The following is a 14323-nucleotide window of genomic DNA, read 5'->3' as shown; positions in this document are numbered from 1 at the left end:
TGCAGTTCTTCATTACTAGGCTTCACAGCTTTTTCCAGACAAACTCCTGGCTTAGCTTCACCTTCCTTAGAAAAAAGAGCAATTTTTCATGTCTAATTTTGTTGTCTACTGAAGAAGAGCCCAGAAATATAAACTATGTACATATGTCCTCCATTTGTCAGCATCGTGAAATTTTTATCAACAATGTAAGTGTTCTTTCCTTGTCATGCCTTGCCCTGAATCCAGACCTTGCAGTCTAGATGACTATCATGTAAATATTGTGAGCACCTTACTAAAGAGGCCAGTAGGAATGGGAGGCTGGATACAAGATTTTTATCAGCCTTTTCAGATGTATGCAGGACAGACCCTGCAGCATTGTCTGGACTACCACATATTTAAGAGAATGAAAGAAAAAACATCCACTAATAGGAATTGTTATGACTTGTATCAGACACTGACAATTCAATTAAACCAAAACAGCAATAGAGCACAGCAGTCTGACCATGTTTTGATTGTATCTCCTTCAGATCATCCAGTGCTCACTGTCAAGTGAGCAGTTTCCTTCTGTAACAATCACCAATTATAAATAGCACTTAGCAGTGCCTCATTCTCCCAGTCCTAGGCCAGACTCTTTGTAAGTAGAACAGTGTCATGTACATCATCCTTCTTCTCATCAACCATCTGGTTTCCAATTTGAATCTTTCCAGAGTATGTGTCTCAGAACAAGAACTATTGCCTATTATAAAAAATACTTATATAAGCTTAACAGGAGCAACAAAAATATTATATCTTCTACATCTGTACCTCCATTTAAATTCAGAAAACAGATTATGAATACTGAGATGGATGCTGGCCTTACTTGATTTCTTTCAGATGGAGCTATAAGGTGTGGCTGGACATGTTATTAAATTGTGAACTTTATCTAACACCGAGAAACCTTTATTTGTAAATAAAGTAAAAATAAAGTAAACTAGGGATTACAGCAGTAACACAGAACACTACCAAGAACTACTGGCAATTTAGTTGAGTTACTGTGCCCACAAGGCTGGAACTCAAGAACACAGAAGCAGCACAATAACCAGCCAGATTGTAAAAGTTCCAGTACTGTGAACTGAATAACTCCTCGTCAAAGTTAAAAAACATAATAAAATACAGTATAGAATTTGGGTTTATATTAGGGATATTCATTTTTCAAGGTTGCAAATGTGCATTCAACTTTTTCTTGTGTTAAGACAGTGAGACTGTTTTTGCAGGTTAACTGAGAATCTACCCTAATAACTCAAAATGAGATGATAAGAGGCTGTTTTATGTGCAAACAAGACCTAAACTCAATTCTATATCTACTGTTGCAGGGCATGCAAAAAATGTTCCTTAGGAAAGAAAAATAATAAAACAAATATTACCCAGTGCCTACATAAATCATAATTTACTAATTGTACCTAAATATGCTCATCTTCTGAAAGTAATAATTCTGACAAATTCATTTTCCTGATCTTCCATGGAAGATTAAATGAAACACAAACCGAAACAATCTAAGAATCTAATTTCTATGAACAGAAAACCTCTAAGTGGATTTAACCTTTCCTGGACTATCAAGGAAACAAAACCAGCAATCTTAGCCAGAGCACGCTCTGTGTGTTTCTGCAACCTCCTCTCTTCTGAACTTCTGCAGACTCAAGGCAATGCTAAACAAAGCAGTGTCTTTGACCTGTTCTTTAGATTAAGACCATAGTCCCTGTACTCCCAAACAGCCATTCATGAAGGAATGGTTGGACAGACACTGCAATATAGATGTTATTGTTCACTAAAATAATCAATGGAATATTCTCTGTCAGTCTCCCAATGGTCTTGGTTTATGGGCAGTCATGCTAAGAGGTCTTGTTTCCAGTCTTCTAATGAACTGCACTGCAGCTAATTTCACAAATGCAAACACATTAATTTAGGATAATTTCCTTGAAAATCAAGGACTGCAAAAGTGTATACACATTTTGCATTGAAGAATTTGAAACAGGCAGAGAACACATATATTCATAACTACACATAAAAAGAAGGATCAAAACCACCCAGGAGTTATTATTTTAGATGCCTGATTTAAATACAGTGATTCTTCAGGTTTTTCAGTATTTCTCAAAATTCAAAAAGGCAGCTTTCAGTAATAACAAAAGGTTTTTGTTTAATCCCTGCATGATAGAGGAAAGCAAAAAAAAGGACTCAATCAAATCTCTGTCTTCTAGCTTCACTCTTTGAATACTAAGCAGGTCTTGCACAGAATTTACACAGTACTATAAAGGAAACATTTTAAAAATTAAAATGGTTGAAATTGAATTTACATCCTACATAATTTTCTTCTCACTTTTCTTTGAATATTTTACAGATACTAGAGCTGTTACCAACTTTTACTCCTAGGACTACACATGTGAAATCAGAAGTTAAATGCTGTAGTGATCATTTTACCACTCACTTTCAGGTCTTCTGTTAAGTCATTGTCTCACAAACACATGTAAATTACATCAACATCACAGTAAATTCCATGCTATGAAACCAGGCAAGCCCTCCCACAAACAGTTGTGACTTCGAAGATCACTTTGCTTTGAGCAGGGAAAACAAAAATTATCTGCATAGATCCCTTTAAAATTCATTTTCTGTTTGATTCTTTACTAAAAACATAAACAATGCTCTGACCACAACAAACAGTGTAATGGAAAATTTTCCAGTAAGTAGTTTATTTTGAGGGATGAAATCCCGTATTACAGCAATTTGCTGTTTAGCGTACAAACAACAAAATCAAAGACTAAGTAGTAGTTGATTAAATATGACATAGATATAGATAAACACGACATTCATTTCACGTTACGTTGATAATTTTAGTTCACTAATTTTATGTTCAGTTTGATTAAACAAGTTCTACATATACTTAATTCTGTCTTTCCAAGGACTTCTTTTGTATAAGTTTCACTACTAAAATACAAAGAACTTTATTTATAATGTCTTTCAAGTCCAGCTTCTCACTTCTACAGTTGTACTTGTGCCCTAAGATCAAGAGTCCCTTGACACATTTAAGGCACTTTCTAAGAGTGTTGAGATTAACTGGGACAATACTGGGACAGCCATGAGTTCCCAAAACTATAAAAGCCAGATATAGTGGTACACCTACTGCTCCAGTCTGTGGGGCTTATATGAAGAACAACTTCAGCATAATTTCCTGAAGTGTCTCCCTGATTCCTTCTGACATACATGCCCATTCTACAGGAATTTTACTCTTTGACTTTACCACGTATCACAGCCATCAAATCAATAAGTATGAAATGAGAATTCCCAGTACAGTTTCAATAATTACTGTAGAATAAGCAATGAGTTTTAGAAAAATAACAACCAGTAGATATTTACAGTCCCTCTGAAATTAAACTGTACTTCTAAAATTCCCTTCTGTGTGCTTTATCATTGCTGAAGTATTTGAAAAAGTGATTCAGCAGATCACTACATTTCAGTTGTACATTACATTACATTCAGTTGTACATTACATTAAAGCCATAACTCCAGAAAATTAAAAACTGAGTAACAGAAGGCTAGTAGTTAAAATACCAAAACACTCTGGCATGCATTTAAAAGCAGTGTGTCTAAAATTATGCATCTGACTATATAAATGACCTTATTAGGCTTAATGGCTCCTGTAAAAGGCTTTAGAGTGCAGATTGTTTTCTTTCCTCAGGATGTCACAAGTAAGGACTGTAAGGGGAGCTAGTTCTGTAAGTGCACATGTGGCTGAATTAGGAGTCTACTGTGACCATTTGTCCATTAAGTAAGTTCTTTATGGTACCTGCATGATTTTACATCTGCAAAAATCACAGCAAGATGGACACAAGAGAAGAAAATGTAACTATCTTATTTAAACTGTAAATGTAAAAATATTGAGAATGGGCAATTCAATCAAAACTCTAGAATCTTTCTTCATACCACACAACAAAAGCAAATATTTCAACTCTAAATTTTACATCTGATACAGCTATAAAAACTTTCAACTCAAGCAATGGCTTTAACTCAAAAAACAGCTCCAGCAATCCAAAATATTTTTTTAACTAAAAAAATTTTTTATTATTTTTTTTAAAGAATCAACACAAAAGGGAAGGACATTTCCCTAAGCACTGTTTTAAGTAAAATTATTTATATATGCAAGACTGGCACATACAAATATTCATTAAAAAAATTAATCTTATTCTGGAGAGTAAAAAAATCCAGTGAGTGCTTTAGTCCTCACTGCACACTATCAACAAAAATGCTGAAGGCACTGGGAAAAGACCACAAAGATACCAACACATAAATTAATAACTTGAGCTTAAGTTATTTGCAAATATCAGAAGTTTTGTTCCCAGAGGTTTCTTACCAGAAGACACAACTGCTGCCTCATCTTGGTCATGGTTCTCATGCCACTGCATCGTTCGGTAGTAACTGAGCATGACTTCCCAGAGGGCTTTGCAGAGATCAGCAAGGCATGGAATGTAGCTGTCTGATGTGATGTGCTACAGAACAACAAACAGCATTGGGAAACTTCAAAATGATGTTCATTTTTTGCTGCAGCAACACTAACCATAAGAAACTCTTCAAATTTATATAGCAGACTTGACATACATCAGGTTCATTTTCAATGGATTTTAAGAAGTGACAGATTCCTGATTTTGGTCAACTAATCAAATGCTGTCCAAAAGTACAAAGTTTTTGTTAGCATCTTCTTTTTAATTTCCTCAATTGGCCTGTATGTTAACTACCTCTTACATTTATTTTACAGTGACACAGATGCAGAAGTAAGGCCATCTCACTACCAGAGGGATGCAGCTACCCTGTGTGTCAGTTCAGGGACACAGACCTTTGTACTGCAGTGCTACAGAGAAGCCTTCCTGGCAAATACCCCACTGGGTTGAATGAGCTCTAAAGTAGTAGTTAAAAAAAAAAGCAACCTGCTGATTCACCAATTTTCTCTACTAACTCATGTTATTCTTCCTGTATTTCAGGGATTTTAGTATCTAAAATCTAAAGTTTTCTCGTGCAAATCACTATACTTGAAGATATACTGACTTTCAGGTGGACAGGAAGAAAGGATTACTTACTAAATACCAAGATAATTCCATTTAAACTAAGGAAACAACTGAATTTCTTTGAGCTTATATTAGAATAAAGAAAATCAAAACTTGAGACTGAAGCAGCAAAACTTTGCCCTGCTCCAGAAAAATTCAAAAAGAGAAAACATGTAAAAGCATGGCATATTGCTAAGAAAAGAAAGACTCAACAAAGAATCAGTGACCCTGAGTAGACAGGCACTTTCATAAATGCTTAAGAATTTCTGAAAATATTACTCATTTTTAAAAGATTCACATTATTATAAAATTCAGTATCTGACTTCCAAATAGATGCAAACATACCAAAGAAAAAAGCCACTGTAGTCCTCCACTACCCAACTACAATGGAAAGCTAGACGAGTTCATTTTGACAGATTTTCAGAAACACAGAGCAGCATACCTACCTCAAAAGGAATACTTCAATTGTATATGACCTCCCTTGCTTAATTAGAGTAAGTACTCCATAACCCTTTACATGTTAAGGGAATCCTGGCTTAACAGCATTGGCAGCCTGAAGAAGGCTCTCACTTGAACTAAACTAAGAGAAAGAGGGCTCATATTTCAGTCTTGAACAATTTATTCCTCAACAACTGAGTGCATGAGATGAAAACCTGCTGTTTTTTCTACAGTAAGTTAGAAATTGAATTGCTATGATAGCTCATCTTATTTAGCACTCTGTTTTCACAAATGCGTTACAATAGGCAACAACCAACACTGAACAGCATAGTAAGAGACCAAAATTTCCCATCTGTAGCCTGTTCCTAAATATCTAATGGTTACCAAGATAGTAATGAAAAATTTAAAAAGTAAATTTCAATGCAATTGCAGCAATATTCACAAGTAGAATAAAGTACCAAATCTGAGTACCTTTATTTATACAGAATGCCAGCTATTGCAGGGTCACATTAACTTAAGCATCATGTCATTAAGACTGCATAAGTAAAGACTAACAGAAATAATGAGGTAATAATTTTGTAACCATGCAGTTAAAGCCACCCTCTTTATGTCTTAAAAAATGTGGTATTTCCAAGTACCTGAAAGATTCCTCCACACACTCAAGTATAAGAATAAACAGCAGCACACACCCTGGATTTTAGAACTGGTCAGAAGCAGCTCAGTAGTAGCTTGTAAGTGTAAATAAGTGGGCTTAGTATCATTAGTATTAGCAAGGAATGGGAAATAAACTGAAGGACATACAGAAGTATAAAAAAAAACAAAACAAAAAAAAAACTTGGAAGAAAAGTTCATTAGAAACTAAGAAACAAAAATAAAACCATGCTCTGAAGGCTTATAGCAGAAAGATGAAAGGACTGCAGTTTGGAGAACAAAGATCGGAGTTTGCTGGCTTTCTGCAACTAGAATTCATCTCAGTGAAGTGAAAATACCAACTACCCAGAAACTTACTCATTACATTCATGAATACTTAAGGCAATTAGTCCCACTAAATTTATTTTGCTTATCACACTTTTATTTATATGAAGGCCCTTAGATAATGTAAACTTTTTAAGTCAAAGAGGCACCTCTTTAAAACGAAATGGTTTACAATGCAGATGTGTTGATTACTAGTGGCAGCTACATGATCCCAGGAGATAAGAGAAGTGAAAGAACAGAAAATGGATCAGAATATGAACTTTAATCTCCTTGTGACTGCATTTCAATTTAATAAATTGCAACTGATAGGTGGGTCCTTAAGTTGATGAAGTATGATGAGGGCTTCATCTGTGACTGAAACAAACATCCTAAAGAACATTCAAGACAGAAACATAATTTCAAATGGTAATTCTACATTAAAACCACCTGAAATATCTCACATACTTCTTCCCCATCACTGAAATTTTAGAAAATTTCTCAGGGTGTAACAGTAAAATCCCAAGTGAAAATATTAAAAGAGTGAATTAAAAATTTGTACATTCATTCTAAAAACATTACAAAATATGCAAGAAACCACATTTAAAATTTGCAGTACAGAAAAATATATGTATATTCCCAGCCCATGATCTGCCTATCATCAGGCTTTCTCATCTCAATATTATAGCTGTCCCTTATCCTGGTATCAAAAGCACAAAACTAAATGTGAGAATGAAAAGTGAATGATACAAAGTCAGGAATAATGGGAAGATACAATTAAATTGGAATCTTTACAAGAATTCTTCCGGAAATGCAGTATCAGAGAAATTGTGAATACTAGCTAAAGGCACTGGAATGAAGTTCAAAGATAATAGTTATTCCAAAACTAGTATATCATACTGAAGACACACATTTTGAAATGTTGGTCTTTGTTTGTTAGATGGAGTGCACAAAATCTCCAAGGTGCTAAAATTTGGTGCAATCAAATTCAACATTAAGTTACGACTAACAAATAGCTCAAATAGTCATAAGCTGTATTAAGAAACTAGAGTGGCTATAGGGTTAACAAATGAGTCCCTACTGACAAAAGGTACACCTACAACAGTAAAAAAATACAGATTAAAAACAATACATATAAGCAAGAATTACATACTGTACAGAGGTCCTTGTACTGTAACTTCTGGAACTTGGTGTCTGTGTTTCCTGCACACAGCTCCACATATCCAAGGACTACTTGAAACACAGTGTTGTGAATGGCTTGGGTGAAGTGCATATGTAACTGGTCCATTGCTGTCTGAAAGAAATGGAGTAACATAAAACCAAACAGTAAAATTCAATTTGTTATCTGCCATAATCTTTTAGCCATCATCTTTTAACATGGATCTTTTCAGCACTGAACACTTGTAAGCCTGTCCTCCAATCTCTGTCTCAAAAATACTGAACACAGATCTTGGCATTACTACAATATGGTCACACAAAAGAGTTTAGATATTGCAAGTAAAATCAGTTTCCTCCACCATCTTCCCTCTTTACCTTTTTTTTGTACACTGTCACTAGTAAATATTATTATAACATAGCTAATTATAGAATTTACTCACTCATTTAACCTCCTCCCAATTGTTCATAACACGTCAAAAATAAATGAGTTGGGATTCATGCTCTTTCTCCCACTGGGAAAGCTGCTAAGTAAATCAAAATATTTCCTTTGCAATCATTAAAATTAAAAGCACGAAGTCTTCATCCACTTGCCAGAGTGAAGAATCCAAAGTACAATTAACCATTAAAGAAAGGCATGCACATCATATAAATAAATTTCCTATAAAATTTCTCTTTTTGGTAGAAAAAACAACATTTGTTTTTTTAAAAAAAAAGACTACCTTTTCTAGGAAAAAGTAATATGTACTAATGACTAATGATTATGTAACATATTAGTTTGCCATAATAATGTCTGAGTTTCAGGTCAGGATGCTTCCCAAGTGTCCCTGTTCTTAATGAATTGTATGTAACATTATTCTATTTCAGAAACTGAATTTTCTCATTGTTTTCGCATACATGTCATCAGCAGATTTGAAAGTGTTCAGTTTCACTACTTCCTATTTGACATTTTTAGCTACCAACAAGAGCTGAGAACTCAATTACTCCACAAGAAATGAAGAAGCAATTCTGCTTAAATCCTATTGAAAACAGCCAATCTCCTATAGCTAGTCCTAACCTGAATTAGCTAAAGAAAACAGAATGACAAATGAAATAATGAAAAGTACTGAAGATACTGAAGGACCTTGACATTTTGTTTACTGAGAAGAGGTCAATATGGGAAAGATTTGAATAAAAATGCAACTAAATTATTTTTAGGACAAGTTCAAAATGCATACTTTACTAGTAATAAAAAAATGCCAAAACGATGTCACTCTATAATGTAAAAAAGCAAGCCAAAGCATGCAGTAACAAATAACTCTTTTGTTTTGTCAGAAACTTCATTCCTCTCCAACAAATAACTGCCCTTCTCAACATGTCATGTGCTTGAAATGCAGTGAATGCATTGTACCTATTTTTCTTCAGTAAATAAGAAACTGAATACAGTGCACTAAAAAAATCTCGTCCCCTGATTTTAAGCTGCAGTCTTTAGGCATTCCAATAGTTCTGCACATTAACAAAGTATGGGAAGATAAATCCACTTCTATCCTATTGCAGAGCTGCACTGGTTTTACAGCCAAGCCAGGAAAAAAAGAACCCAACTTTGCTACAAAGGTTCTAATTAGAAAGATGCAAAACAAACAAAACTTTAAAACAAACCCAAGAAAGGCAATCTTATATCAGATATGCTCCTGAAATCTGGAAAGAGCATTAAAAAAAGCCAAGCATAATAAAAAATTATTTGGTTTCTTGTCCTGTCTTCACCAGGGGACACGTGCTTTGACTTGATCTTTAGCAACTAAAGCTTTCTGGGGGAATCTTTTCCCTAAATAAATCAATCCCTGTTACACTGGAACCATCACTTTCAGCCTGTATTATGAGCCCTGATCACTGACAAAACATGTCTCCAAGACTTTCATGTCTCCTTATCCCCCCTACTTCACAGGACCTTGATATTAGTTGCCATACTTCATACCTTCATACTGGTTGATGGCCTTCTCAGAGAAACAAACCAGTATGAAGCCTCAAGACAGTGCACCCAACAGAAGAGAACTCTGTCCTACAGGAGAACCTAGGTCTACTCTTATATAGACAGAAAGGGCTCTAGGCACACACAGATGTAACTTTCAGGACACGTTCACAGTATGTGTTTGACATGCCATGGGATGTACTTTACTGCAAAAATCAATCTCCTCACATGTTCCACTGTCATCATGTTAACAGTACAATATAAAATGGAAATACTCAAGGCACAGGTAGTGCACAACCCAGAAAAGCAGATCTAGCTATAAAAAACAGTATTCATATCACCAAATAGAATGAATAGTGCAAACAGCAGTATAAACAGAGCTGAAATATGCAACTTTTACTGCTATGATCTGTCCAAAAAACTACAGGTTGCAATAACATACAGCATTCCTTTAGCAAGTACTGTTAAATTACATGAGCATTATAAAAACCTTTGTATACATATATTTGGCAAGATCCATCAGCATTAGTGTGCTGGTTTTGGCTGGCATAGAGTTAATTTTCTTCACAGTAGCTGCTCTGGGGCATGGGGCTGTGTTTTTGATTTGTGCTGCAAACAGTGTTGATAATTCAGGGATGTTTTAGCCATTGCTGAGCACAGCTTACACAGGGTCAAGGTCTTTTGTGCTTCTCACCCCAACCCTCCACAGAGGGCTGGGGGTGCATAAGGAGTTGGGAGGAGACACAGCCAGGACAGCTGACCCCAACTGAGCAAAGGTATATTCCATAACATGTGGTGTCATGCTTAGTAATAAAAGCTGGGGCAAGAAGGAAGAACAGGGGGATGTATGGAGTGATAAAGTTTGTCTTCACAAGTCACTGTTACACATGATGGAGTCCTGCTGTCCTGGGGATGACTGAACACCTGCCTGCCCTCTGACTTTGCCATCACACCAAGGAGGAGGAAGCGAGCAGCTGTGTGGGGCTTAGCTGCACCTGAGATTAAACCACAACAACTAGGAAAATAAATTACCATCACAGTACTCAAAGCTTCATGATGTTACATGACTATTCTTTGTGACTTTCTTAGAAGGTAAGTACTAACCTGTGTTTTTCCAAGCAGCCTGTAAGCTTGCTGAACCTTTGTATAATGATTGATATCAAAATTCTTGCATATTTTAGAAAGCGCTACGTCCAATTGTTCCTATAAAAATTGAAGAAAAAAATGCATTAAACAATAAAAAAAAAAAACAGGTCAAGTAATACATTACTTAAACAACAACAAGTGAGGAAGATGTTTATTTAAACAGTGTGATAATTATGGTTGTAAAGTAACTAGGACTGTGGGTGACTGGACTTTTCTGAGGTGCTTAAGTGTCAGTTCTGACAGTGTAAGTACTTCAGTGTCAGCCAAAGAGTTCCACCACTCCCAAGAACAAGCAAGAACTCTGCAGTCAAATTCAAAGTGATGTTTACTTTGAGAAGGCCAGGAACATCAATATGGGAGAGCTGGGATTTCTAAGCTGGTCTACTTCCACCCCTAAGAAAAACCAGATCTGGGGGTTTCAGCTCAATCAATTCCATTACAGACTTCTTAACCCTCTGACTACATCTCTTAAATGGAACTAATACTGCCTGAATTTAAAGTTCATTGGCAAGACAGCCATTTATAGAATACTATATCAGCTCAACAATCAGTACCTGAGAGAATCAAAAAGAAAGGAGACACACAAATACAGGTTCTGCCAGCAGAGCTGTGTCTGAGCATACTGAACAGCTCTGCAGAAAATGAAGTTCACCTACTATGTAAACTAAGTGAAAAAAAAACTTCAATAGGATCATGTATTTTATGACTAATAAAGCTTTCAAGAATTTGACTACATAGCTTAATAACATAATTCTCATGTAGACTCTGCAATATATTCAGATACACAACCTAATCCTAGTTTTTTTCAACCAACAATAAATAAAAACAGAATGAATCAATAACATAACATACAGAGTTAACAAATATTTTCTTTCCTTGCTAAATATTAAAACCATTTCAATTCTTATTATTTAATGATCTTGCAATACAGTATTTCTCTTAAAAATAGAAATCACAGTAGATGGGTGTTCAGCCTGTTATCTACTTTTATTTAATCCATTGAAAAATTTTCATTAATTACATCATTAGCCACGAAATATTTTTGGTGCTAATCCTAGAGATTTGGTGGTGGTTGTTCATTGTACTTTCTTCCCTAAGCTAAATGGTAAAAGGACAAGTAACCTAAAGACTCAGAACTTCTCTAAAACATTACTCAGCAATTTGAATTTCAGACATATACAGATTTTTTAAAAAAATTCTTTCTCTTGTTTCTTGCAGAACACCCGTACAAAGAAAAAAACAGGGATATCAAACTGCCCATGAACAGAGCTATTAAACAGAGAACATTAATCTTTTCTGTTACATTTTTCAATAGTTCCTTCCACTAAAGCCATCTTGCATTTGTAAAAACCATCATTGTATGTAACTTAGTATAAAAGTAAGATCTATATTAAAACCTAAATTTAAAAAAATATTAAAAAAAGGAAAAAAGAATGCACTTAAGTAGAGGCACTCAACTATTGAAAAGACTCATTATGGAATTCCTAACTAGCAGAATATTATTCTATATTAATTAGACCATGTATTTTTCAGCAATACTCCATGGACCCCAGGATGACTTCATGTTTCATGACCCCATGATGTTTCTTCCATGTGCACAGGCATAACTCCAGTAAAAAATAAGATAGTTTCACAGGAAGAAAGTAAGATATTTTTATAAATTCACAAGTAATAAATAAAAATCTTGAACATGATTATTTAGTTAGCTGTGAATTGCTTTCACCAACCAATATGCCACATTTTATCATATTTTGATAAGATCAGAATTTGCTCTTCAAAGCTGTTACTGGAAGGAAGTAAAAATGCATGTCTCCTTTTAAGCAACATCAGTATTTGCTCTCAAGGGAAAAATGAGTGCTCACTCTCACACAGCCTGTGTTAGAGTGGTAAGAAAACAGACATTCCACCAGCTTTTGTGAACCAGATATGGTCTGAATAAAGCACTGTCAGAGAAAGACTAAAGGAACAAAAAAAAGCTTTGCGCATAAAAGCTGAAGTACAAAGATATAACTGAAGGAAATTGACAAAATTTTAATTTTACAGTGAATTAAATAACAAGATATGATGAAACATGTGCTAGTCTGACTTTCTGAAGAGCATGTGAAAACAGGTGTAGACAGCTGCTCAAATAGCTGATTCAGGTTCCTGCTAAACATTACATATGTATGCATTACATGCATCACATACACATTATACATACCTGCATTGCTAGACTGCCTACAAAAAGCTTGCTAAGTTCCAGCTCAAAATTACCTAGTAGTGGAGTTTAAAGCATTCCCTCTTTTTACCCCACCAGTTTCCAGGAAGACACTTAACATTTTATATTCCTTTGCTTTTGTGATGCTATCTACCAATTTAAACCAACCTTAGTCTCATCCTTCACAGCTATTCAAGTCTTATTTCCTGCAGCTTAGCACAGTCCTATCCAGCAGTTTCCAGTTTGCTAACCTCTAAAATTCCCTGTGAAACTGTGATCTCTTGTACAGCTTATCCAAACCTACTGGCCTGCTATTAATTTACTTTTCACAACTGTTTAGAAGCTCAATACTTCAAATGTTATGTACTTCTTTAATTTGACTGCTCTACCACTTACAGTGAGCACAACTAGTGGACTGGGTGATAACGTATTGTAGGCATTTAGATTGATTACAGCACTAAAGTCTACATGAACAGCAACGGCTACAGCATCCAAAGAGGGTATTTGAAAGAAATGCATACATTCTATAATTGCTAACAACATTTAACTAGAAAGCTCTAGTACTTAGAGATTAAACAGTAGCATATACTTAGAGGTCAAATACTAGCATATACTGAACATCAGTATAATAATTCTTACCTCTATTTGTTCCAAGGTGTCTTGCAGTTTTGAATTTAACTCACTATTGATGAATGAAAAGAAATTTATAATAAAATTACTGATTATATAAACAAATTCAGACCATTTCTTACTTCCAAAAGCCCTACTGCTGAGTCACAACATAGCAATTCATCATAAACCATTAAATTGCTGTTGCTGTGTCAGACTAGCACCATCACACCACTGCTATGTTGAAAGGCAGATTATTCTAGGTTGATAATGCAACAATGTTAAGAGGGTCTAGACAAGACTCCATCCTGCTAAGATTTAACCAAAAATTCCAAGACATTCCCAACCCCCAAGAAACTTGTTTTAAGTATTTTGGTTTGGCACTGTGGTCTACACCAGAACATACCCTGAAGGGTCAGGGCTGTCAAGTCTTTCCAAACTACAGTAATTTTTATTTGTTACTCAGGAGCCCCTTACAGAAATGCTATCAGAAAAAGAAAATTTAAGCTTCTTCAGAAAAAAAAAGTAAAATTTGGTATAAAAAAATTAACAAAAACAGCTACCATAAGAGAAACTATTTAGGACAAAGAAAGACACCACTGCACCTTTGCAACAACCAGCTTTAAAACTCTCAGAACAGCAGCAATTAAAAAAAAAAGAAAAAAAAAAACTACTATGTTTTTGTTTGGAAGGGTCAAAGCAACAAAGAAATAGGCAGCATACTCTCTTCTTGCACAGAAATCACAGTTTTCATTAAATAATCACCATATTTCATTTTAGACAACTTCCCTCTGTGCTGTGAATCTTCTCCTTAGGGGCCTACATTAATTA

At 35.0% G+C, this 14323-nt stretch overlaps 1 protein-coding gene across 2 annotated transcripts in view; it reads right to left on the bottom strand.

The window, feature by feature from the left end:
* Positions 1–14323, bottom strand: part of VPS50 (VPS50 subunit of EARP/GARPII complex) — an 80610-nt gene that overhangs the window by 43469 nt on the left and 22818 nt on the right. For both annotated transcript variants that reach the window (XM_071429006.1, XM_071429007.1), the window contains exons 10-13: positions 13523–13565; positions 10645–10743; positions 7591–7731; positions 4361–4496 (exon numbers count right to left, since the gene is read on the bottom strand). In XM_071429006.1, coding sequence (XP_071285107.1) covers positions 4361–4496; positions 7591–7731; positions 10645–10743; positions 13523–13565 — 419 coding nt within the window. The remainder of the gene's footprint in view (positions 1–4360; positions 4497–7590; positions 7732–10644; positions 10744–13522; positions 13566–14323) is intronic.

The sequence above is a fragment of the Agelaius tricolor genome, unplaced genomic scaffold (assembly GCF_023055355.1).
Source record: "Agelaius tricolor isolate 1412-34295 unplaced genomic scaffold, bAgeTri1.0.p SCAF_6, whole genome shotgun sequence".
In the NCBI taxonomy this organism is placed as follows: Eukaryota; Metazoa; Chordata; class Aves; order Passeriformes; family Icteridae; genus Agelaius; species Agelaius tricolor.
The sequence above is the reverse complement of the archived record's forward strand: the minus strand, read 5'-3'. Positions and strand labels throughout refer to the sequence as shown.